The sequence below is a fragment of the Aptenodytes forsteri genome, unplaced genomic scaffold (assembly GCF_000699145.1).
Source record: "Aptenodytes forsteri isolate BGI_AS27 unplaced genomic scaffold, ASM69914v1 Scaffold249, whole genome shotgun sequence".
NCBI lineage: Eukaryota > Metazoa > Chordata > Aves > Sphenisciformes > Spheniscidae > Aptenodytes > Aptenodytes forsteri.
The window spans coordinates 370,828-395,466 of record NW_008796188.1 but is presented as its reverse complement, the minus strand read 5'-3'; the positions used below and the strand labels follow the sequence as shown (position 1 = coordinate 395,466).

The window sequence follows — 24,639 nt, the reverse complement described above, 5'->3', positions numbered from 1 at the left end:
GGGCCTGGGCGGTCGCGTACGGTGCAGGCCGGGGCCGGGGCCGGGGCCGGGGCCGGGCTGGGAGCCCCGCTGCGGCGCAGTGCTGGGTGCTGTGGGTGGCTCGGGCAGGGAGCCGTGGGTGCGCGGGGCAGAGTCCGCACCCTCCTCCGACCCCCTTCCCGCCCCCAGCATGGACACCGACCTGTACGACGAGTTTGGGAACTACATCGGGCCGGAGCTGGACTCGGACGATGACGACGACGAGTTGGGCAGAGAGTCCAAGGATCTGGACGAGGTGAGCGGTGGGGATGGGTGGAGGGGCAGCGTCTGACGGGAGCCTGGTGCGGGCCTCATCCTGCCCTGTACCCGCCACGGGAGCAGGGGCTGAGCGCCACGGTCTTCACAAGCTGCCAGTGATTCCTTTTCTGTGCCGGGCTCTGGTTCTGCAGTGAGGCTTTGTTCAGTGGTGGAATTTGACTCCTGAGGATCAGAGTGGATTTGGTTTTTAAAGGATTCAGCAAAAGCTGCCCTCCCGGTCCTGCCATAAAGGGAAAGACAAAGTTTCTGCTTGAATTGCGGTTAGAACTGGGAGCTTCTGTAGCTCAAGCCATATTTGGCTTTTTTATTTGCGTTCAATCAAATGGAGGATCCGTATCCATTCAGTGAGGTCTTCAGGCCTTTAGTAACATGCGCTAGTGCGACAGCAGTATTGCAAAGAGCAATACTCCTTCCCGGGTGGCGAAGGCAGAGCAAGACTCCGCAGACACCAGAGGAGAGCGACGAGGGCAGGGAGGACAGCAGCGGCGGCTGTGCATCGATGGGGAAAGCATCGGAGGACCAAGGGAGCCCCTTCTAGTCTCCCGTTCCTGCAGTTCGTCTGAAAGTGGTGTTTGTGTGTGACCGGGGTTGTGTATGCGAGCGAGGGGCGGGAGTGGCTGCGCGTGCTCTTGCTGTTCATTTTCAAGGTGTCCCCCAGCAGGGAGAGGTGTGTCGCTTACAGAGGGCACCTCCGCGAGCTGCTCTGCCGCCTGACGTGAGGTGCCGGGGCCGTGCTGGTGGTTCCCTGGCTGGGTTTGGGGCTCTCTTTCGATGTACCGTGCTGAGCCTGTACCTTCTGGGGTGACTGGTGTTTGTAAAGCACTTTGGTGCTGGCAGGAGCTAAATGTGGGCGTTGGTTGCAGCTCGAGGATGATGACGATGATGACGATATGGGGGACCATGACGAGGACCACCCTGGGATGGAGGTGGTGCTGCATGAGGATAAGAAATACTATCCCACCGCCGAGGAGGTCTATGGGCCCGAAGTAGAGACGATAGTACAAGAGGAAGACACGCAGCCTCTCACTGGTGAGTGGTGAGGAAGCAGCGCGTTGGGTATGGAGGGAGGAGAAGACTCTTGATGGATCCTTGGGAAAGGGAAAATAATATTCCCTTCTGTTTTCCCCATGGGTTTTAATGACCCTTTCAAAGTCTCTCTCAGCCACAGGAACGTGTAGACTCTTGTTTGTCTAGCAGTGCGCAGATTTTGGCACTCGGGATTATTACAAATGCCAAACAAACTATCTTTTGAAGAACAGATATCAGCAGATACTGGAAAGATATTTAAGGAGAAATGAAAATGCGTTTAAGTCATCTCATCTGATCCTTCTATAATAGAATAGAATAGTTCAGTTGGAAGGGACCTACGACGATTGTCTAGTACAACTGCTTTTATAGAAAGCTAAGAGAATCTGTCGGCTTGAAAATTGTGGTTTTGTCTGCAAAAGTCCCTGTTCCCTACGACCGTTTCTGAGCCTGCTGGGTTCAGGGTCTCTGGTAACAGTGTTTTATTGTTCTTTCTCTTGTTTTCAGAGCCTATTATTAAACCTGTGAAAACCAAAAAATTCTCTCTGATGGAACAGACGTTACCGGTCACTGTCTATGAGATGGAGTAAGTAATATGTAGGGGGTTTAAGAGTGTACGTTGGCTCAAGCCATCTGTGCTGTGATTTCCTCACGCTTTGTTGCAGGCAAAGGTGGGGAGGCAGAGTGGTGTGTGCTATGTGGAGGAGGCAGATTTCGGGGGGCATTGGCTTTGTTTCTCACTGACACCAGCAACAGAACTGAGTGCAGCCGTTTCCCAGATTTTGAACCAAAAGAAGAGGAAGAAAGTACAAGACTAACCATTTTACAGATATTTTTCCCTCCACAAAATGCCGTGTAGTGCACAGTTTTCTGACCCTAGAATGTAAATCTTACCTCGACAGCTGGTAGAAAGCTTGATAATCGGAAACCTTTGTGGTGCAGATTTGCTGAAGGCAAGTTTTCTTGATTGGCTCAAGAAATACTTATACAGTCAGTGCGTGGCACACCTCATACTGGGACATTTTGGGTTGACCCCAGTGACCATTGGCCTGCTGCTGTCCCAAATTAATTCCCATCTATCCTGGAGGAGTTTCCGGGGGTAATTTTTATGCCGCTGGTTGTATGCAAAGTTGCGCGTAGGTCAGCGTAACGCTGCAGCTAAGCTGCACTTCTGCTGCACTTGATGGTGTCTGCTGGTTGTGCCCCGCAAAGCAGCCCCTGGGACACCAGGGTTGAGAGAAAACCCTGGGAAAAATGCCAGACAAATTTAAAAACCGAGATATAATATCTCACGCAACTTTGGAAAGGAACAAAAACGGTTGTTTACTTTCTCTATTAAAAATATATAATCTTAGCATCAGCGTCTACATTTTGTCGATGGGTGGAGGGGCTCTGTATCCTCGCGTGTGTAGTGTTTCTGTATGTTGTCTTCTATTTGAGGATGAACAGATTGAGCTGCGTGAGTGTCTTGTTAGGCTCATCTTTCCATACGCCACTTCGTGGCCAGTCAGAGCTTTTTCCAATGTTTAATAGTCGTCTTCAAGTGTAGATCCCAGAACCAGACGCAGGCTGAGTAGCAGTTCCCTGTGTGCCAAACAGACCCCAACGTGAGCAGTCCCTCTGTGTGTCATCAAGGATCCTGTTATTTTCCGGCAACAAAATTTCACTGAAGTTCGTATTCAGTCAGTTGGTTACTGGGGTGCCCAGGACCCTTCTGGAACGGCGGCTTCTCGGGGCGGTCCCCTGATACTGTCAGTTTGGCCGTGTTCATTGATCAGAGAGATTTTTGATATAGCCAGATATAAACCAAAGAGCCGGCTGGGTCTTATTTTTCTAAGCGGTCCATTTTGCTCTCAGTCAATGACCTGTACTCTTCATTATCTACCGCTTTCCTGATCCCTGTGTCCTCTGCTCGTTCCGTCTGTAATGAATTCCTCTTCATCCTGTTCGTTGATATAAATGGTTAGGATGGGGCCAGGAGAAATTCCCTGTGGGACTTAACCAGAAACCTGCAAGCTTGGTATTGATTTCCCATTTAGCCTTATTTTAAGACCAATAAGCAAGCTTTTAATCAGTATTAATATTGATTTTTGTAATTTTTAGCTCTTAATCAAAATGTTGTACGTTAAGAAGTCTACCGCATCAGTGAAAATTAAATCTTTTTAAAAAGGAGATTATTTGACAGCACTTATTTTCTGCAGACCCATAGCAATGGATACGGGTTTTATAGCCTCCCATTATTTTTTAGAGGAGTTGGTAATTTAGGATCTCAATTATATTTTGGCCAGGATCCATGCAGAAGTGGCCGGCCCATCATTACCCAGCTCAGTTGCTGATTCTAAAAAGATTTAAATTCCATTACTGTTTCTTTGAGTCCCTGGGAACATCACTGTTTTAAGACCTGAAAATCATAATTAATGGTCTGCGGAGCCCCGTGGCTACCTTTTAAAACTGCGTGGGGTGCTTGTTATCCGGCTCTGTGATTTACTTGACTGCCTGCCACTATTTGAGTGGAAGTATTTCATCACCTGAGTACATGGATGTGACTTTTGCTCTAATACTGACTAGAAGAGAAGAAAAATATTCAATAATATTCCATCGCTGGCAGTTTTACCAGCTCCATATCCTCCCACCCACTGCCATCTGTCTAGGACTCCAACTCTCTTGTCCTCCCCATCTGGAAAGTGGGATTCTTCCTCCGCAGGGCATTGGCAGAATGAAAGTTTGGAGAGGATTCAAGGGGCACCTCGGATAGAAAGTGTAGCTGAAATGGCACCTACTTTTCTTAGACACAGCAGAAGCCTCCAACAGTCTTTCGTGTTTTGTTCCTCCAGTTTCCTGGCAGATCTGATGGACAACTCGGAGCTAATTCGAAATGTGACTCTGTGTGGGCACCTTCACCACGGCAAGGTAGTGTGAATATCCAACGCCTATCGGGTAGTAGTAATGGTCTGCTTGTTGCTTACTTTTACCATTGCTCTTGATCCCTCGATCTCCGCAGCAGCAGTCTCTTTCTGCTCCTCTTGCTAATGCAGTTATTTGTAGGTTTTCTTTCAGCCGCGTGGAAATAATAACGTGCCCAACTTTCTCTGTACTGCTGCTGGAGGGATGGGAGTGTACTTGTATTTATCTGTCTGAACACAGTCACCTCCTTTCTCTTGTGGTCTGGTATTTTTCAGACGTGTTTTGTCGACTGCCTGATAGAACAGACACATCCAGAAATCCGGAAGCGCTATGACCAGGACGTAAGTGAGCTTTTGGTGTATTCCTGCCCTGGGGAACATGGGTTGGCTATTACACTCAGAGGGAGCGTGACTGTACATGGGGAAAATGTGGTTTAGTGATTGGAAAGCCAGAGCTCAGTCCTAATTCTGTCTCTGTCACTTACTTGCCACCTTAACCATGGATAAAGAGTTATTGTGTCCTGCTTCAAACTTAATATCTGATACCAAAATGTGATATTCTGACTTTTGTTTTGTCTTTGCAGCTTTGCTACACTGATATATTGTTCACAGAGCAAGAGGTGAGTGAGTCTTGTAGAATAGGCAGTGATTTTTATCCAGTTGTCTCATGCTTTACTCAGTTACTTACTGTATGCAGTTTCCTCTTTCATTTTAACAGCTTTTTGTGCCTTCCACATTTTGATTATTTTCTTTATCAATAAAATGATCTGCTCCTCTCGTTTGCCTCAGAAGGATCCCTGGTCCAACTTTCTTCCATTTCCTGCAACCCTCATCTCCATGTGTGATTTTATTTATCTGAGATGATAGCTTGTGTAGTAATGAAAATCTATACCAGAGTTATCCCAGCGTATGGGTAACTCCTATTTTCTTTGAGGGAAAGAGGTGGAAGGGGGTTGCAGCAATGATGGATGGGGAGAAAAACTATGATTTCAAAATAAACATAATTCTCCTCTGTTTCCTTTGACGGGAACTCTTAGCTGGGAGCTCTGACTCCACGTGGTTGGGCGTGAATGGGAATCTTATTTTGTCCTACTCGTTAAATATTGTCATGACCAGAACAATCCTATGAAGCATTTCTTTCTCTTCATCTTAATGCTCTACTTTATACTCTGGGTGATGAAACCTTACGCTTTGAGGTATAACTTGATAGCAGCAGAAGGGTGAAAGCACATAAAAACATGCATTTTCTGTCTCTGGTGTTGCATATTATATTTCCTCAGCTGAAATGAGGCATGGATTGTGCAGTGGTAGCTCACCGGTCTGAGCCAGTACGGATGGAGGAGCTGGGCTGGATACTGCAGCGGTCTGAGGTTGTTACTCCCTCCCTGGGAGTAACAGGATGTCCTGGATGGATGTTTACTTCTTTCCATCTTTCTGATTTTTCTTTGGTCATCTTCTACATCTTTATATGGTGATGTCTTTTTTCTTTTTTTTTCTTTTAACTGATAATCCTGGTTTCCTGTCTTTCAGAGGGGAGTAGGGATCAAGAGCACACCAGTGACTATTGTTCTGCCGGACACCAAAGGAAAGTCTTTTCTCTTCAACATCATCGACACTCCAGGTGATTGTGTAATCCTGAAAATCCTGGTTTGGGACGCACTTAGCTGAAGGCAGCTTGATGTGTGGAGCCGATACATGACCGTGTGAACCAAGGTTTCTGATTCGTAAACCCCTTTGGTTCTCTGGATAGTGCTATTGACAGGAGTAGAGCAGTGAAAACGTGTACAGTGATGGTTAATGGCCTTCAAAGAGCTGTTGTGTTGGATTGCGGTGGGATTGTCTAGCACTGGCTCTTAGAAAAACAAAGAAAGAATCTATACCCTGAAACCTCACCGATTCATCTGGAAATGTCACTTAGGTGCAATGAAACCCTGGGAAGTTTTCTTTCACAGATGGAAACCCATGTCTTGTTTTGTGGTTTTTGTAGATGATTCCAGCCTAGTCCTGAGCCTTTAGCTAAGTTCATTCTTCTGAAATCACTTCCAGCAGTAACGACTGTGCAGCTGGCTTTTAGTCAGGCTTGTGTTTCTGATTAGCAGGCCTAATTGAGGGCTAATGGGGCTGAGAATGTGTTTCACTCAAGTATATGAGAAGCACACGAAGAATTGGGTTTTCCAGGTATCGTGCATAGTGGGGACCGTGCTTTTCTCAAATGCTGTTGCCCCACAGTGAGACGCAGTAAGTTCCCTTGAGCCTCTGACAAGCTCCTGCAGGGGGAACATAATCACAGATCAACTTGTTGTAAGAAACCAAGGCCAAAGTTTAGGAAGGAGGGTCTTGGGACACATCTGTTGAGTTACAGCTCAAGATGAGGGAGGTTAGAGCGCAGGAGGAGACTGGAGGGAGAGGCATCTGTTGTTCTTTGGTGAGAAGTAATCTTCCTCCTTTTCCTGAAGTACTTGCACAGAGCTGTGAGAAAAACAGTAACAAATGTGAGGAAAAGTGCCTGTTAAATGAGTTGTTGTGTTTATTCTCAAAAAATAGCATTAAAGCTGAAGCGAATCTCTATACAGAGCTTTGGCAGCCGCTCCCGGGTCCCTGTCGGAGGAGGAAGCCGTCTGTGTTCTGCCTCGCTGGATACCAGTGACCAGAGCAAGCTGCAGAGCAGAGGGATGGCTTTCCACCCTCTGTGCTGCTGGTGTCAGAGCTTACTCTGGTTCTTACTAGCCTTTTGTGTTTTTGAAGGTCATGTCAATTTTTCTGACGAGGTGACAGCTGGCCTTCGTATTTCGGATGGCGTTGTACTTTTCATTGATGCGGCTGAGGGGGTGAGTGCCAGGTTCTCCTAGGGGTTAACTTCAAAATCTCTTCCTCTGGAGTCTTTGATCCGCCTTAGCATGAAGGCCTGGGATGGATTCAGCTTTCTGGGGTGAAGGGTTTTTGGAGGACAGTTTGGGAAGCGAGAGCATTTTCCAGCCAAAACAGAGTCAAGCCTCTGGCTTCTGTGTCCAGGGCTGATGTGATGCGTGTGACCTGTAGGCTGATTATCTAACTTGTTTGCATCTCCATCCCCATGATACCTAAAATTGAGCAGGTTATTTATATTGGAGATGTCCAAGGGGTAGGATTCAAGGAATTTGGTTGGGTTAGCACCTACTTCTAAATTTCAGGAAGATGAGCTGATTGCTGGTGGCTGAGCTTAGGCTTTTCTACAGAGTTGCAGCCCTGCGTGTAAGGGTCGCTGCTTTGTCTGTCACGCCCTAGATAGCATTTTGCGGAGGGCTTTTGCTAGGGGTGTTTGCTCATTATTCCCTGCAGGTGATGCTGAACACAGAGAGGCTGATCAAGCACGCGGTGCAGGAAAGGCTCGCAGTGACTGTGTGCATCAACAAGATAGACCGACTGATCCTGGAGCTGAAATTGCCCCCTACAGATGCTTATTACAAGCTCCGACATATTGTAGATGAAGTTAATGGTCTGATCAGGTATGGGTGTTTGGGATGAAGCGTTGCTAGTGCTTGCTGTCCCTGTTCCATTGCAGGTGCTTTTCTTTGGGAGCCCTATGTGTGCCTAAAAACTCATGAGTTTCTCTTGATACGTTGAATCATAGAAAACGGGGCAGGAAGAACCATTGGAAATTCATCTCGGCCAATATATTGAATTACACAGGAAGGGCAAATCCTGCCTGAATTCTGACAAACTTCATGGGATCAGCTCTTTTTCCTCCATTAAAAAGTAGGGAAAGTGGACATATGACCGGAGCAGGGAACTTCTGTGCTCCCAAATGTCTCAAATACACTGAAATTGTCCAGGCTGTATCCCAAATTATAGGCTGAAATGTCTCAAAGCTCCTAAACGTTTGTTACAAAACTAATAGGAACTCGCTGTCCCAACCCCTAAACAGAGACTGATATTGCTTTGGTCAAATCTCCTTGCAAGACCCTGCCCAGAGAAGGGAGGGACATCTTCTCTAGCTTTCACAGTAGCAATGCATTGTTTCTGTGGGTTCTTCTGCATCCAGGTGATGTTCTTAACAGCATTCTTCCCTTCAATTTGTGTGTGTCTGCACTGTAGCCTATATAATCCCAAACTGAATTTGCACAGGAGCTCGCTTGCATGTCTCTCTGTTCAATTGCTGCTGGCATCAGGCAGCTCAGAGCAGGATAATTTATCCTGTCTAGCATGCTTGTGAGCTCATTAAAACTGTTCCGATTCAATTCTATCCCTACGCTATTTGCCTTGTATTATCTTTTGCCTTGCTTGGTTGACCAACTTTGCTGCCTTTTTTTAGGGGAAGAAAAACTCTCCCTGACAAAAAATACAAAGCACTTGTGCTGGTAACTTTTTAGTTCTAGGTTTTTAAATATTTCTTTGTACACTAATGCTTTGCAATTTATAGTCATACTGACCCTGAAATTCCAATGGCAAGCATGCTGCAGCCCATTTTAAGATGCTATTTGGCAGTGTGGAATTCTTGCCTATCACATACTGCTGTTTGGTGTGGGAAGTGGATTTAAGTGTCTTCCTTGGTTCATAACATTGATTTTTTTTTTTTTTTGTCTTTAAAAACTGTCTCCTCTCAGCATGTATTCCACCGATGAGAACCTCGTTCTGTCTCCCCTTCTGGGGAATGTGTGTTTCTCCAGTTCACAATACAGCATCTGCTTCACGCTGGGATCTTTTGCAAAGATTTATGCAGACACATATGGTGAGGATTATCCAGAAACCTTGTACACTTTAACATCTCATTTCCTAACCTATTTTGTTGAGGCTTTCTAAGCCATTCAGCTTTGGCTTTCACTGCACATATATGGCCAGTATATGTGCTCTTGAATTTCTAGGAGTTGAGAGTTACTGCAGATCTGAGCCCTGGGTGGTAAAAAGCAAAAATACAGTTCTAACTTGTTTTTAGCTAGATAGTTTCTCCTGATAAATGTTTCTTGAGTCAGAAGCCAATATTTTATACATACCTTAAGCAGAAAAAACAAGTCCTGCTATGGCAGTTGAAGGCAAGTATATGTGTTGTGCTTTTCCTCCTTATCAGAACAGCTCAGAAGTGAAGCAGTTAAGTTCTGCCTGCCTTTTCACAAGTCTCCAGAGTCTGAGACTCAGCTGCAGCCGGGCGCAAGCTTGGCCTACAAGGTTTTGCACTCTTGCCCTCTTTCTTTTTTAAGAAACTGTCTTTTTCTGGCTTTGATTTAATTTTCTGTTCCCCAGGTGCCCGCTCAAGGCAATCTGCCACTTGTAAAAGTGGGCCTTTTGCTTGCATTAGCCAGCTGTACAGCCAAGATTTTTGAAGTCTCACACTGGGGAATTCGGGGTGATCTGTAGGAGCTGTGAGCAGGGGAAGAAGGATGTTGTAAAGCAGCTGGTCTAGCTCTTGCAAAGAAGTTAGCCTGAGGGAGGATGATGTTGTAGAGGTCGGGGACTGATGTGTCAGGACTATCGTGTGTCCTCATGAGTTCAGAGAAATAAATGAGCTCCCTGGGCATCACAGCATTAACTCAATGCCTGCTAAGATGATACCCCTTCTTTGGGGGACTGATAAAGATGCAGGCACAGTCGGTAGGAAATGCCATCCATGTGGGGCAGACGTGAGCTGAACGGGTACTTGAAGTCAGTAATATTCGACTGTGGCCATCCGGGATTTTATGTGCAGCCACCACACTTCAAATACCATGAATTACAGTAGTTTAACTGTCAAAACCGCAGCCACCATGACATTTCTTATGCTTGTACATCTGCCCACAGCAAAAGCTTGTTTGGAAACTGCTGTAAATTATCACCACTGTCTTATTATTTTTATATTCACCATGACAGCCAAGCACTATGCTATTCCTTCAGCACTTGGGTATTTGGTTATGTGCTTAGTGCATCAGCTGAAAAAGAGAAAAGAACCTGGAGATGCTCAGCAAGGCAGAAGATGCTTGTGATAAGCCTGCGGGGCAGATGGGGTGTAAGCCATCCCAGCACCTTGGCACTGCAGTGTCAGGTTGCAGCGTTAACGTTTGGAAAATGAAGCAGATGTAACTGGGTTCCTGTAGCGTGGCGTCTGGCAGGCCAGGTCTTCTCAGCTCTAACCTTGTGTGTAAATGAGAGAGTTGAAATGTTCCTGAGAAGCAAGTGTGCAAACCCATGGTGTACCTGGGCTGCTGCTGTCATCCTCAGTGGACTGTTTTCTGCCCGTGACTCTGCCTGGTCTCTCCAGGTGAGGGCTAAATCATTTATTCAGAATTGGGACCAAGTGTTCAATCACCAACATTGGTCCATTAAATTGAACCCTCAGGGTTGTTTTAAAAGCCAAAAACCAAAGATTTCCAAGATGAGAGAAATACAGTGACATCTGAGAGACTTCTGTCATTTGTTTTTTTTCCTTTAGGAGATATCAATTATCAGGAGTTTGCAAAGCGGCTTTGGGGTGACATCTACTTCAACCCGAAGACGTAAGAAGCCTGTTTAAATGTCCATTAGTTTATTGATGGGTTTTTTCCCTTCTTTCCCTGTAAAATGTGGGCTAGATGACCACCCAAGGTCCCTTCCAACCCGAGTTGTCCTATGATCCTGTGATGGAGTAGTATCTGGGAAGGGTTGAGTCAGGCCTCCTGCTTGGTGTGAATCCATGTGGTCCTCTTGAATCCCATAAATAGGAGCAGAGAGCTTTTTCTGGCCTTCATTTGTAGTAAGCAAGACTCCTGTGTCCATGACTGCTTCCCAGGGAGATGGGGAGGGACAAGATAACCTGGGAAGAGCAGAGGCTGTGTTTGCAGTAGGGGTGCTTGCAGGCTGCAGAGTGCTTGCTCCTCATGTCTCTTCTGTTGTCCCCCAACAGCCGCAAGTTCACTAAAAAGGCCCCAACGAGCAGTTCCCAGCGCAGTTTTGTGGAGTTCATTCTGGAGCCCCTGTACAAGATCTTGGCTCAGGTATGTGGTTGTTCATTCTCCTTCCCACAGTTCCAGATAGGAGCAGCCAAGGGCTGAACGCTGGGTGGTGGTGTGTCTGCTGCCTGTGGGACTCGCCTGTCCTGTTACACAGCGGGATCTTCACAGATTTCTGGGTTTGGGGGTGCAGAGCAATGGTGAGCAACTCCTTAACAGTTGCTCCTTGCAAATACAGCCCTATATTTGCACAGTTAATAGAACCGCCTTTGCTCTTTTTAGTATGCTCCAATACCAGCCAAGTGATAATTTGAACCAGCTAGCCAGTTCTCGTGTGAGCTGTAAACCAGAGCAGGTCAAGAGCCCTGCGGGTGATGGCTGGTGTGCGAAGCTGCACCTGGGAGTTACTGGCTTGGACCCTCGCAGCAAGGCTGAGAGTGGTGCTTCTTGTCTTGCAGGTGGTGGGGGACGTGGACACGACCCTACCCAGGACTCTGGATGAACTTGGCATCCACCTGACCAAAGAGGAATTGAAACTGAACATTCGCCCCCTCCTGCGGCTTGTCTGCAAGAAGTTCTTTGGGGAATTCACAGGTAAACGCTGTTTGTCTTCCCCTCCACAATCTTCCCAATACCTTAGTCTCACACCAACGGAGTTAAGGGCTGTATTACAGCCATGGAGTGCTCACTTGCACAGATCCCTTCTCAGCTTTCCAAATATAAAATATTAAGCCATTTGCCCAAAGGACAGCTTGAGACACTGCTCACTTCTTCCCCATTGCTGTGGGTGCACTGCAGTCAGAATGGCTTTGCCTTGTGTTTATTGGAGTCCATTTCTTTCCTCTACACTGCTTAATCGTGTTCTCATGAAGTATTACTTTTCCAGGCTTTGTGGACATGTGTGTGCAGCATATTCCCTCCCCGAAGGTGGGAGCCAAGACGAAAATCGAGCATACCTACACTGGTGGCGTTGACTCTGATCTAGGGGAGGCCATGAGTGAATGCGACCCTGACGTAAGGAAACTCTTCTGCTTTGCTCCGAGTGTCCAAAAGCGTGGCAAATATGCCCTCCTTTCACTGCCTTGGCAGGGCAGCTGCCTCCTAGACAGCCATCTGCACAGATTTGACTTAGGGCATTTTTGAAACCTCTCATCCGATACTGAAACAAATCTCTTCACTCTGAGAAACTTCAGCTGCCTTCCAGGGCAGCCCTTGAGAGAAAGAATTGTTTGACAGTGTTCAGAGAAGAACAGGACTAGGTCAGGACTTCAGAGCACGTGGGAACTGCAGGGTGATTTTGTGTCCTTTTGCTGCCTTTTGTCCCTTTTCTTTGAAGTTTGATTCTCTCTCCAAACTCTGAGAAAACTGATCTGAACTATACTGATAAAAATAACCCTACATTAGTTAGTCAGCACCTTTCCTATCAAAGCCTTGCAAAAACCTTCCTCCTCAAACAGCTTGTACTGAGCTGTCATTCAGAGTTGTCTAGAGCCACCAACGCCAGCTAGTGAGGAATTTGCCTGTGACTTTTGCTCTAATGTCTGGAGAGAAAATGAATCGCTTGTTCTAATGAGTTGTGATTACCCATGTAAAACTATACAGTGGTGACTGTCACCAGATCACCAGTTGTGGAGTGACCTTATGGGACTGAGAGCTGTGATCTGTGGAGGCTCAGGTGCTCTGCCCTGAGCTGGTTTGCAGGCCAGCAGATGACATTTCCTCTCATGACCTTGTCCCAACCACTATTTACTGCTCCACAAGAGGAGGGAGGATTGCTCCAGAAAAGTCCACCAAAGTCGTTCCAGGGGTCTCCATACAGGGCAGGGAGATGTAAGGCTTCCAGTGGAAGGAAATGAAGGACTTGGCAAGTCAAAATAAGTATTTTTAAGTTCCAGCCCGTTAATCTCTTTGTATCCATGAGTCCTACCAGGTCTGTGTCCCTTTCTTGACTGTGTTTTGAAAAAGGCTTATTTCTCTCTCTCTCTCTCTCCTGGAAAGGGTCCACTGATGTGTCACACAACGAAAATGTACAGCACAGATGACGGCGTTCAGTTCCATGCCTTTGGCAGAGTGCTCAGTGGTACCATCCATGCTGGGCAGCCTGTGAAGGTCCTTGGAGAAAACTATACCCTGGAAGATGAGGAGGATTCCCAGATCTGCACCGTCGGACGCCTCTGGATCTCGGTTGCGAGGTACGGAAAGCTCTGGCAATATGTTCATTTGGGAGGGGAGTCACCTGGAGTCGTTTCTGCCAGGGACAGGGAGGAGGACAGCGCTGCAAGGGGCCTGAGGCTGGCAGCAGCGAGCGCTGCAGTGATGCTCCCCTGCCTTTTAGGTATCACATTGAGGTAAACCGGGTTCCTGCTGGCAACTGGGTGCTGATAGAAGGAGTGGACCAGCCCATAGTGAAGACTGCAACCGTCACGGAGCCTCGGGGCAATGAGGAGGTACTGTGCATAGCTGGTGTCGCTCAGCCTTACAGAGAGTCAAGGTGATGGAGCGCATCCCAAAGGCTCCAGTGGTGAGGTTAAAGAAACCTTGTCTGCTGAGATGCCAGTGCACAAGATCCACTGAGGGAAACGGAACAGCTTCAAACGCCGTGTCTAACTCCAGTGGCCGTCTAATGATGCAGAGATTCAGCTCTTTGTCCTTATCTGGTTTCAGGCTCAGATCTTCCGTCCTTTAAAGTTCAACACCACATCTGTCATCAAAATAGCTGTAGAACCGGTCAACCCCTCGGAGCTCCCCAAAATGTTAGATGGTCTCCGCAAAGTCAACAAGAGTTACCCCTCGCTTACTACTAAGGTATTGCTGGTGTATGTATGGCTGTTTTCAGGTCATGCTGTGGGCTACCTTGTAGGCTGATCTTAAATAATTTTTTACTGTAGGTTGTTTTGTTGTGGGTTTTTCAAGCTATTGCAGTTGATCTCATAAATCATGTGGAAATAGCAGAAAACTGTAAATCCAGCAGAAAAATGCACACCTTGCTGTGCCAGGGAAGCAGCTTTCTGCAGAGCACATCAGCACTTTCTGCTAGAAAAGGCTGTGGGAGCTTTCCTTGGGGTGCTCTGATCTTAACCAATTTATTTAAAGCTAATACTTCCTCAGGCCTGTGTAGGAGCCTGGAAGGCAAGGGCCTGTGAGCAGTAACGCTGTCAGTTGAACCCCTCTCTTATTTTTCAGGTGGAAGAGTCTGGGGAGCACGTGATCCTGGGGACGGGGGAGCTCTACCTGGATTGTGTGATGCACGATCTACGGAAGATGTATTCAGAGATTGATATCAAGGTGAGGAAATGGGAGGGATTTTCCCAGCTGGGGAGGGGGTTTTGTCCCCCTATCTCAGAAGAATGGGAAAATAAACCTAGCCGAACGTACAACATGGATTTTATCAGGTCCTTTTAAACGGAAAAAAAGGGCTGTTAGGATGCAAAAGTAACTCTTACAGCCTGACTCATTGTGATTGAGAGCCTGAAAACTGGCTCTCCAAGAGGGATATGTGTCCATGTTCCAGCTGTTTCCTGTACTTCCCCCATTGCCTGGCTAGCATCAAATAAATAAATTGAGCAGATTTTTTTCATACCTGGAATTAGTTTTAAATGTTCCTGTCTTGTTTGAATGAAGGAATTAGTAAAGCTGCCTGTGCAGCCTCAGTGGTTCATACGCAAGGCTCATTAAAACACTGGCAGATGAACCATTTTTTTCTTGTAGGTGTTCAAAGGTTTCAAACAGTCTCTTTAAAAGCAAAAAAGTACTTGGCAACCTTACAAACCTGTTGTCGTTATTCCAGGTCGCCGATCCAGTTGTGACATTCTGTGAGACAGTGGTGGAAACGTCCTCCCTGAAGTGCTTTGCTGAGACGCCCAACAAGAAGTAAGAGCCCATGGGCGAGCTGGGCATTGGAGACGGGCGGATGGAGGGGTTCACTGGAGACTAGACTTCATCCCCTCCAAGGAGTCTGTTCTCGGTGGCTGTTGTCCAGACAAGTGGCACGTGCCTGAGTTGGCAGCCTGCTGTTGCAGCAGCTCTGCTGAACTCCTCAGTAACACACTTGAGTCCCAGGGATGTTTCTGTGCTTTGTAGGAACTCTCAGAACGGAGGGAATAAAGACAGATCTGCATCCTCCTTTTTTTTTTTTTAGCTAAATTTCACACCTTCTCACCAGTTTTGTGGTGTTTCCAAGACTAGGAGATGTATTGGGATCCTAGAGTGGGTGCCGAAGAGCCCAGTGCTGCCTTCAGTAACTCCCCAAATGTTTCATGAGCAAAAGCTTTGTCTTCTCTTATTCATTCTTAATCTTGAAACGGACTTTTTCCTTCCTGCTGATGCACTGGAGTCTTACAGCCCGGTCTCGTCTTCTTCCTCCAGCAATGCATTGTGAGATACACACGTTTGAAAGGCAGAGGCCTGGGAGGAAACATAGGCTGAATAACCAGGATGAAATCTAGGAGCACAAGACATTTTAATGCCTGAATTTTCAGGGAAATCATGATCTATCATATGCTAAAGATGGCTTTCCTGTGTTCCCCTGTGGTTTCTGGTTCTTCTTACCCTCTTTTATTCTGATATACTCTCTCCGTGGTTGGCAACCTTATGTTTGGGAACAGAAAGGTTCCAGTCTTAGGTCGGTCTTTGAACTGTTGGGCATGTGGAGTGAGCTGCTCTGGGGGCAGGTTACTTGCGTTGGTGGGGTTCTCCAAGGCAGCATCCCATGTGTCGGACACAGTGCTGACTCTGATAGAGGCATATTGCCTGGCCCATGGGCTTCCTTCTGCAGCCCAGATGAGCGCTGGACATCTGGCAGGAGGGATGGAGCCATGCTGTCCCTTAGTAGTTTTGCTTCTGGAGATAAGCAGACTTTGGAGAGCAGTTGTTAAGCGCCTGAGCTGTCTTTACAAGCAAGACGATAACAGTGAAGGACACGGATGGCTTCATCTTCCTAGCTGTGTTCAAGGCAGTGCGCAGTCCCTGAGGTCCTGCCAATTACTCCCATTTCCATCATTCTGCGGACTAATTGCAACTGTCTCTCTTCTCAGGAACAAGATCACGATGATTGCTGAGCCTCTGGAGAAGGGACTCGCAGAGGACATTGAAAATGAAGTGGTCCAGATAACGTGGAACAGGTATGACTGCTCTGGGGAGAGCAGGAATCTATCTAGAATCAAATAATTGGGGAAAAAAGGGAATGCTGGGATCTGCAAGGTGCACAATATCAGCCAACAGCCTCTAGGCAGGGGTCCTGGGTTCAATATTGCTACCAGCTAGTCCATGAGCATCCGTGCCCCAGCAAATGAGTTGTTCCAGGTAAAAAGCTGAGGCCTTTTATGCCTGAAGGGAACAGGGTCATAAATACGTTGTGAGTGCAGGTTGGATACTTGTTTCCTAAAGTTTCTTCCCTTCTCCTATCAGAAAGAAGCTGGGTGAATTTTTCCAGACCAAATATGACTGGGATTTGCTGGCTGCCCGTTCCATCTGGGCCTTTGGGCCAGACGCCACTGGTCCAAACATCCTAGTAGATGATACGCTGCCCTCAGAGGTGAGAAACACAGGCAGGGGGGTTATGTTTCAGTGAGACATTTGTCCTGTGGTGCCAAGAGGTGACCGCTCCTTCCAGAACCTGCAGCAAGGTCCTAATGCTGTTGGAGTGCTTGTTGGTTTGCCAGATCTCAGATCTGCTGTACTTCCTCCACCATACTCCTACACTGGCTGGCAAATCACCTGCTGTTTTTCAGGTTTTGCTATTTGGGCCAACGTCTTCAAAATTGGCAACTAATTGGCCTGCCTTTCAGGATTACCAAAATATGGACTCTTTTAATTTATGCCTCTAGATGCCAAACTCTGAAGATGATGCTCCTGAGATGTGAGAGGGGAGGGATGGACACTGGGGGTATCAGGGGACATTGCTGCTCTTCTAGGAACTGGCTTTTAAACACTGGGGTCTGTCTGTTGCTGCCTCGTGATGCAGATTTCGTCTCTGAAGCAGTCTGTCTGTCTGTAGGTGGACAAGTCGCTGCTGGGCTCTGTGAAGGACAGCATTGTGCAGGGATTTCAGTGGGGGACCAGGGAAGGGCCTCTCTGTGATGAATGTAAGTAGGACCTGCGGAGAAGTGGAGCTAGTAAGATCGATTAGATTCTTCCATCTCTAAGCACTCAAGTGATTTTGCTGGTGCAGTCCCTCAGTGGCCAGTTCCCTTCGCATGCCACAGCTGGGGACAGCTCTGGGGATGGGTGACAAGGGAGATAACAGAACCTCCCCCTTTCTCCTGGCTGCAGATGCCACCCAGGCGCTGGCACTTGCCGCCTGCCTACAAACTAGGGCCTGTTAGCTGGCAAGCTGGCTCCCCCAGACCTTGGCTCTGCTCCTCATACAGTTCAGGTGCAGACCACTGAGCACCCTGCAAGATAAGCTGCTGAACTGCCCATCTTGGATATGCAGGGTTAGGACGTGGTCATGCCTTCCCTGCTGGAATTAAATTTAGGAGAACTTCTGGTGGCTCTAGGTCTTTGTCTGGATGTTTGCTATGTGCTCAGGGCCTCTGGGCATGCACAGTTGGTGCCGGTATGGCAGAGAACATCCCCCTTGAGTCACTTGCTGTCATTTCTGCCCTTCCTCAGTGATCCGCAATGTGAAGTTTAAGATCCTGGATGCAGTGATTGCTCAGGAGCCCTTGCACCGGGGTGGAGGACAGATCATCCCGACGGCCCGGAGAGTGGTGTATTCCGCTTTCCTGATGGTGAGGACTACACTGTGCATGACAAAGACTGAACCTCGTGCTGTGCCGGTTCCTGTGTGCTCCAAGGAGCACGGGTTGCACGTGTGCTGCAGTATGTGCCCCAAGGATGTTGGTTTAAACTGACTCATTCATCCATTAATGTTTCCAGCACCCTTGTGGGCTGCCAGACGGATTTTACAAGCGATCACGTTCCAGTCTGGCTGGAAACTTGTGTGCATCTGCTCTGTCTCCCCTTTTTGCTACTGTTTGGCTTGCTGGGAAGGGTGGGCGTGGGGGAGAGGGAAGCATATGACTCATGGCCAGAAGGAGGAAAGCTCCTTTCAGTGTTTGTTCGACGTTGGTTTGGGCAGCCACGGGGCAGCAGGAACCCTTTCATCCCCAGTCAGGCGCTGCGTTTGACCAGAGTATGCCAGTCCCTGACTCTTACTTGAAACAAATTGTGCTGGCGCTGCTAGAGGCTCAGTAGCTTGTGTCCCTTTCTCCCCACAGGCCACCCCTCGTCTGATGGAGCCCTACTACTTTGTGGAGGTGCAGGCTCCTGCCGACTGTGTGTCTGCGGTGTACACGGTCCTGGCCAGGCGGAGGTGAGCTGCTCTGACCAGCTGCCATCACCTTAGTATTGCAAAGCAGCAACTGCTCGCTTGGGATCTGGGTTGCTAGAGACATTCACAGTCCTAGCACTGCTTGTACAGTGAGGGGAGGGGGTGAAATCTGTATGAAGCGACAGCTGAAAGCTTCCTTGACTGATCCCAGCCCCTGTGCTGTGTGGGGAGGGGATGTCCAGGATCACACGCAGCCTTTGGTTTGTGCCTGGTTCTTCCTGAGTGTCAGAGAGGAGAATATATAAGGGGACATGAGACCCCACCAGGAGTACTGTGTTCAGCTCTGGGGCCCCCAGCATAAGAAAGACACGGACCTGCTCAAGTGGGCCCAGAGGAGGGCCACGAAGATGATCAGGAGGCTGGAGCACCTCCCCTATGAGGACAGGCTGTGAGAGAGTCGGGGTTGTTCAGCCTGGAGAAGAGAAGGCTCTGGGGAGAGCTTATAGCGGCCTTCCAGTACTTAAAGGGGGCCTACAGGAAAGATGGGGAGGGACTCTGTGTCAGGGAGTGTAGTCACAGGACAAGGGATAATGGTTTTAAACTGACAGAGGGCAGGTTTAGATTGGACATTGGGGAGAAATTTTTTACCATGAGGGTGGTGGGACACTGGCACAGGTTGCCCAGAGAAGCTGTGGATGCCCCATCCCTGGAAGTGTTCAAGGCCAGGTTGGACGGGGCTTTGAGCAACCTGGTCTGGTGGAAGGTGTCCCTGCCCGTAGCAGGGGGGTTGGACTGGATGGTATTTAAGGTCCCTTCCAACCGAAACCGTTCTGTGATTCTATGGCATATAGGAAGACTAATCTTTTGACGTGTTGGCAGAGGCCACGTGACACAAGATGCTCCGATCCCGGGCTCCCCTCTCTACACCATCAAAGCCTTCATCCCAGCCATTGATTCATTTGGGTTTGAGACAGACTTGAGGACCCACACGCAGGGACAAGCCTTCTCGCTCTCTGTCTTCCACCACTGGCAGGTGAGTCCATGCCCTGGCGAGGTTGGGCAGAGGGACATGGTAGGATCAGGCACCAGGCAGGTGCTCTCAGTAGAGCTCAGTGCCACGGCTCACACAGGGGGGGACAACTTCCGTGGAGAACATCCTCAAAGGATCTCGAGTTGGGGAGGCTTTGTACGCTAGCTGTTAAGTGTCTGCCAGAAGCCAACGGCTTTGTTCCAACTCACATCACCCTTTGCCCTAGCAAGGGAGTGCTGAATGCTGCTACTTGCTGAGCATAAGGGTCCTTTAGTGCTTGGAGAGAGGACATCCTCGTCCAGGAGAAGGGAAGCTGTTGGGGTGCACTTGGTGCTCTGCAGCTTGGGGAGCAGAGGGCTTGGAGCAGGGCTCAGACTCATTGGTCTGCTGTAAGGCATGGGTTGCCACACTTCAGCTTTACCTCTCAGAGAAGGCTTTCTAAACCTATGGAAAACAGGGTTTGGGACAAAATACTGTCCCCATGCCACTTCCCTGTCGAGTCTTGTGGGAGATAGCACTGTGAGCCTGTGAGGTGCGCAGCTACTTGTGGTACAGCCAGGTGGGAGCTGCAGCAGCGACTGAGCCCCAAGAGCTGGCTTAAAGGTCAAGATGTAAGAGCCCGAGGCTTGGCTCTGAAAAGAATAAGGGTGCCTGATTTCTAGAGAGGGTTGTGCTGACTGGGACCCACGTGGGTTGTTTTGGTTAGCAGGTTTTTAGAGGTCTTAGAGTACACCAGCAAGCGGGGAAGGTGGGACGTGTTCTTGGCTTGGGTTAGCAACGCTGTATTAGTGACTTCTTGCAGGAATGATCACCAGTAGTGACGTGACAGTTTTTCTGTGCCAGGAGAACAGATGGGGTGTTGGGGCTGTCACACCAAGGCTGGGGGTGTCCACAGGGCCCAGGGGTGTTTCCTGTTGCGGTTCAGGCTCTCCAGGAGGTTGAACCAGCCCCCAGCATCGCTCTCGCATCCTGTCCCTGTATTTCAGATTGTGCCTGGTGACCCCTTGGACAAGAGCATTGTCATCCGACCCCTGGAGCCCCAGCCAGCCCCGCATCTGGCCAGAGAGTTCATGATAAAGACCAGGCGTAGGAAGGTACGGCTGGGAGTAGTCCCTATAGCGTCCCTCTGTCCATCTGTACCAGCAGCTAAGCTGTTGCAGTGTTGTCCCTTGGGCATGCCACGTCCCCTCTGTGTTCCCAGAGTGGACCGATGTCCTTTGTGCCTCGGGACTTCCCCCACTCTTGATCCCTCATGCTGCCTGTTGGTGCCTGTGATAGTCCCGTGAGTGACTCACCTGGCAGCAACTCCAGCCAAAAGCGGGGTCCTGTGGCGTCCACTGAGCCCCGCTCCCTCCCCAGTGCCCATCTGACCCCTTGGTGGCCTGATTTAGTCCATTTGTCCTGCAGAAAAAGCAACAACTGGTTTCTGTGCTGGTTTAGTGAGCTGGACTGAGGGGTTGGAGGGGCACCTGGGACCGCACAGGGAGCGGAGGGAATCAGGCTCCCCTTTGGGAGGGCAGTGAGCTGGTAGATACGCTCGGCAGCAGCAACCACACATTTGCAGCTTCCTGAGAGACTGTTAGATGTCTTCAAGCCGCTGAGCAACGCCTGATCCCTTGCAAATTCTCCTGCCTCCGCTGGAGCCTGAAAATTTATCTTACTGCGGGACACCAGGGCTTTTTTGTGGGATCTGTGCCACGATGGCTTTACGAGTGCTGGCTGCCAGAGGAATAACCTCTGGTTTGGCGGTTACCCTGCAGGGCTTGAGCGAGGACGTGAGCATCAGCAAGTTCTTCGATGACCCCATGTTGCTGGAGCTGGCCAAGCAAGATGTCGTTCTCAACTACCCCATGTGAACGTGCTGCTGCGGCGTGAGGGCTGACCTGAGTCCTGGCCGGCGTCTGTCTGTCCTTCCCCATCCCCGCTTGCCCAGCCCTGGCTCCTGGATGCTCGGGGCACGCAGGGAACCGCTCCTCAGGGTTGCTCTTTCATGGCTGTAGAAGTCTCCCTGGGCATTTGTGGACTGTGCGCTCAGGGCCTGCCCCATATAGGGAGCAGCCCCGAGCACTGATGCTTTTTGTATTATTAGTCTTCAGCTGTTATGACCTCCAGCGAGGAGATTTTCCCTTTGGATAGGCTCTCTCCAGGCCCACGGAGAGCTGCCCTGGCTGCGGCAGAGCAGGATGAACATAATGTCGAGATTACTAAGGACTGAGCATAAACGTGCGTCAAGCATTTGAGCTTTCTGCTAACCCTCTCCTGGCTGCCGGGGGGTGTTTTGCCTTGGGCAAAGCACGTCGTTGGGCAGCTGAGGAAGGTGGGGATGCTGGTGGGAGGGTGCTTCCACCAGCCTCCTCAGGAGAAGAGGCAAGTGTGGCTTTTACCTTTTTTGTACACCTTTTTTGAACCCTTGTAAACATTTAATACAAACTTCCATGCAGGGCTCAGTCTGATTGCACTGAGAGAAGGCAGCGCTGTGAGAAGCTCTGCCTTCACCGGTGCTTGGAGCACGCACTGCCCCAATTCCCCCCATCCTCAGCACTGTCCCACCCCCAGGGGCTCCGTGTCCCCCAGCCATCCTGGTCCTGCCTGCAGTAGCCAACTGACCAGCCAGCCCAGGACAATCCTGTGCTGCACTAAGATTTTCTTCCTTTCTCGCTAGCTCTTGGGCTCCTGCTGTGTTTTCAGGGGGTCTCATCAGCTGCTCATGCTCTGAAAGGTTTATATTGCTCCCTCTCCTCTCCCCTGCCCCAGCTCCTCGCTCTGCGTCTGGATTCAGCTCTGGGTCCGCTCCCGAGCGCGTGCTGTGAAAGTAGGGCTGGGTTACAGCTCGTAGAGGCGTTTACACCCTCCCTCTCCCCTGGCCCTGCTCTGCTGGCGCGGCTGACCCCCCAGATTGAGCCTTGCCTGGGATCGCCCTGATGCTGCTGTGCTGAATTTGGCCATGGCAGCCTGGTCCAGCCCCAGTTTCGCCTCTGGGAACCTGCCCCAGAGCATCCCCGTGCTCAGAGGGGCTCGAGATGGCTTGGCGGGGCACGCAGCACCCTGGGAGCAGAAGGTGAAGCCAAGGCCCTCCCCACCCCCCCAAACCTTCTCCCAGCTGCTGGTGGAAACTGGGAGGCACTGGGCTGATGTAGGCATGGGGGATAGGAAGCAGCCCCAGGAAAGAGCGTCCAGCCATCCCGCGGCATGCCGGATCTCTGGAAACTGGATGTCGCGGGGGATAATTCAGGGCCAGCGCTCGCCAGGGTGGCTTGGAAACTGGGGAGGGGGAAGGATTTCCTGCCACTGCCGGCCGACGGCAGCATTGCCCGCGCATGCTGCCCCATCCCATCCGCCCAGCGGGAGGGGGCCGGGGGCTCCAGCCATATCTCTGGGCTCAGCCTTTCCTGCCGGGCAGTGCCGGGACGTTCCCCATTGCCTCCCGCATCCGCCCCGGCACCGTGGCCTCACCAACGGTGCATTCCCCCTCTGCCCTGGGGCGAAGCGGGGTTCAAGCGCTGCCTGGTGCAGGCAAGACCAGCCTTACAGCCCGGCCAACCTGCCCGCGGCCTCACCGGGGGTGCTTTTCACCTCCCAGTACAGCCCAGCACCAAACTGGGCCCCTGGGGACCAGGCCAGGTGTCTCCTGGAGCTGTGCAAACCCTGAATTGCTCACGCTGGGGCTGCAGCAGGATCAGTGCCCGTGGGGCCGGCAGCATGCTCGGTGCTGCACAGCACATCCCCAGGCTCTGGGGATGCAACCCCGGCTCCGGAGTCAAGCGCTCGGCCACTCCATCCCATTGCGGCGAGGGGTTTTGTCCCAGGAAGGGGACATCTGTCGTTGTCCCAGGGTGGCTCTGATCCCAACCCTGAGCTCTCCAGGGCCAGATAACGAGGCTGGAGGGTCCTGTGGGGGCACCTGTACACCCACGGGCATCGGCGCCGGTCGCCCCTGCCCTCTGGAGAGCAGAACCACGGGGCTGCGATGCCCGATGGGTCCCTACGGATCTGAGCATCACCCCAGCTTTCACCCCAGGAGGGGTGGCAGGATACAGCCCGGGCAGGCGTGGGAAGGAGCCGGTTCTCACGCAGGCTGTTCCCAGCAGCTGGAAAACGCTGACCCGCAGCGGGGCCCGAGTGGCCGCACAAGCTCTTGCAGCCGAAAATCTGGCCCCGCGTGCACAGGCTGGGAATTTTCCGCGGAAACGGCTCTTCCCTGGGAATGGGGGGTGTGCGTGGCCGGACCCTGACCCCTGGCCCCTTCCGAGTGGCTGGAATTTCCCCCCTGCCGGCAAAGGAGCTCCGCTGGGTGCAGGGTGTCCCGGGGGATGCGCCTGCCTGGGGCGGCGGCGAAGGTAAGCTGAGGCACGCTGGCAGAGGGAACTGCTCGCTAGGGCAGCGGGTGCTGGGGGGCTCCATCCTTGGCACGAGTTCATCGGGGCTCAGCACCAGGACCCACCAAGGGGGCAAATACCCCCATCCGCAGCGGGGTCATCAGCAATGAGTGACGCTGTGCCAACCCCTCAGTCGTCCCCGTTTGTCCCCCAACTCCACTGACTTCACCGGTCCCCGGGGGGATGCACCGTCTTGAGCAATGAGCTCCCAGTGGGGTGAGCCCCAGCCCTGCTCCCAGTGTCCCTGTCCCCGTCCTGCTGCTGGTGACCCTGGCTGCAGCCCTGCTCCTGGTGTCCACATCCCTGTCCTGCTCCTGATGTCCCCATCCTGCTCCCAATGTCCCCATCTCCACCCTGCTCCTGGTGTCCCTGTCCCCATTCTGCTCCCAGTGCCCATGTACTTGTCCTGCTCCCCGTGTCCCCATCCCCACTCCGGTCCCAGTGTCCCTGTACTCTTCCTGCTCCCAGTGCCCCAATCCTGCTCCTGGTGTCCCTGTCCACAGCCCTGCTCCCAGTGCCGCATCCCTGTCCTGCTCTCCGTGTCCCTGTCCCCATCCTGCTTGCAGTGTCTTTGTCCCTGTCCTGCTCCTGACGTCCCCATCCCCACCCTGCTCTTGGTGTCCCTGTCCCCACCCTGCCCCTCTCCCCATCCTGCAGTGTCTTTGTCCCTGTCCTGCTCCTGACGCCCCCATCCCCATCCTGCCCTGCGTCTCTGCCCCCGTCCTGTTCCGGAGGAGGGGACCCAGCTCCCTTGGTCTCCGAGGCCACGGCTTGCTGTCACAAGACGTGTCCCTCTGTCCCCACCCCAGGTGCCTGCCGGCCATGGCCTCACCCAGCCCCAGTCCTGCACCAGCGCCCC

At 50.7% G+C, this 24,639-nt stretch overlaps 1 protein-coding gene across 1 annotated transcript; it reads left to right on the top strand.

The window, feature by feature from the left end:
• The first annotated feature begins 167 nt into the window (after positions 1-167).
• Positions 168-21,843, top strand: EFTUD2 (elongation factor Tu GTP binding domain containing 2). Its single transcript, XM_009287856.1, has 27 exons — positions 168-274; positions 1,161-1,326; positions 1,831-1,909; positions 4,158-4,233; positions 4,503-4,568; positions 4,811-4,846; positions 5,757-5,847; positions 6,972-7,054; positions 7,545-7,711; positions 8,810-8,934; positions 10,606-10,669; positions 11,056-11,146; positions 11,560-11,695; positions 11,988-12,115; positions 13,100-13,293; positions 13,437-13,548; positions 13,766-13,906; positions 14,285-14,386; positions 14,889-14,971; positions 16,135-16,221; positions 16,508-16,634; positions 17,097-17,184; positions 17,714-17,832; positions 18,322-18,416; positions 19,254-19,407; positions 20,391-20,498; positions 21,165-21,843. The coding sequence occupies exons 1-27, from the start codon at positions 170-172 to the stop codon at positions 21,258-21,260; spliced, it is 2,919 nt and encodes a 972-aa protein (XP_009286131.1). The 5' UTR covers positions 168-169; the 3' UTR covers positions 21,261-21,843.
• Positions 21,844-24,639: the final 2,796 nt, after the last annotated feature.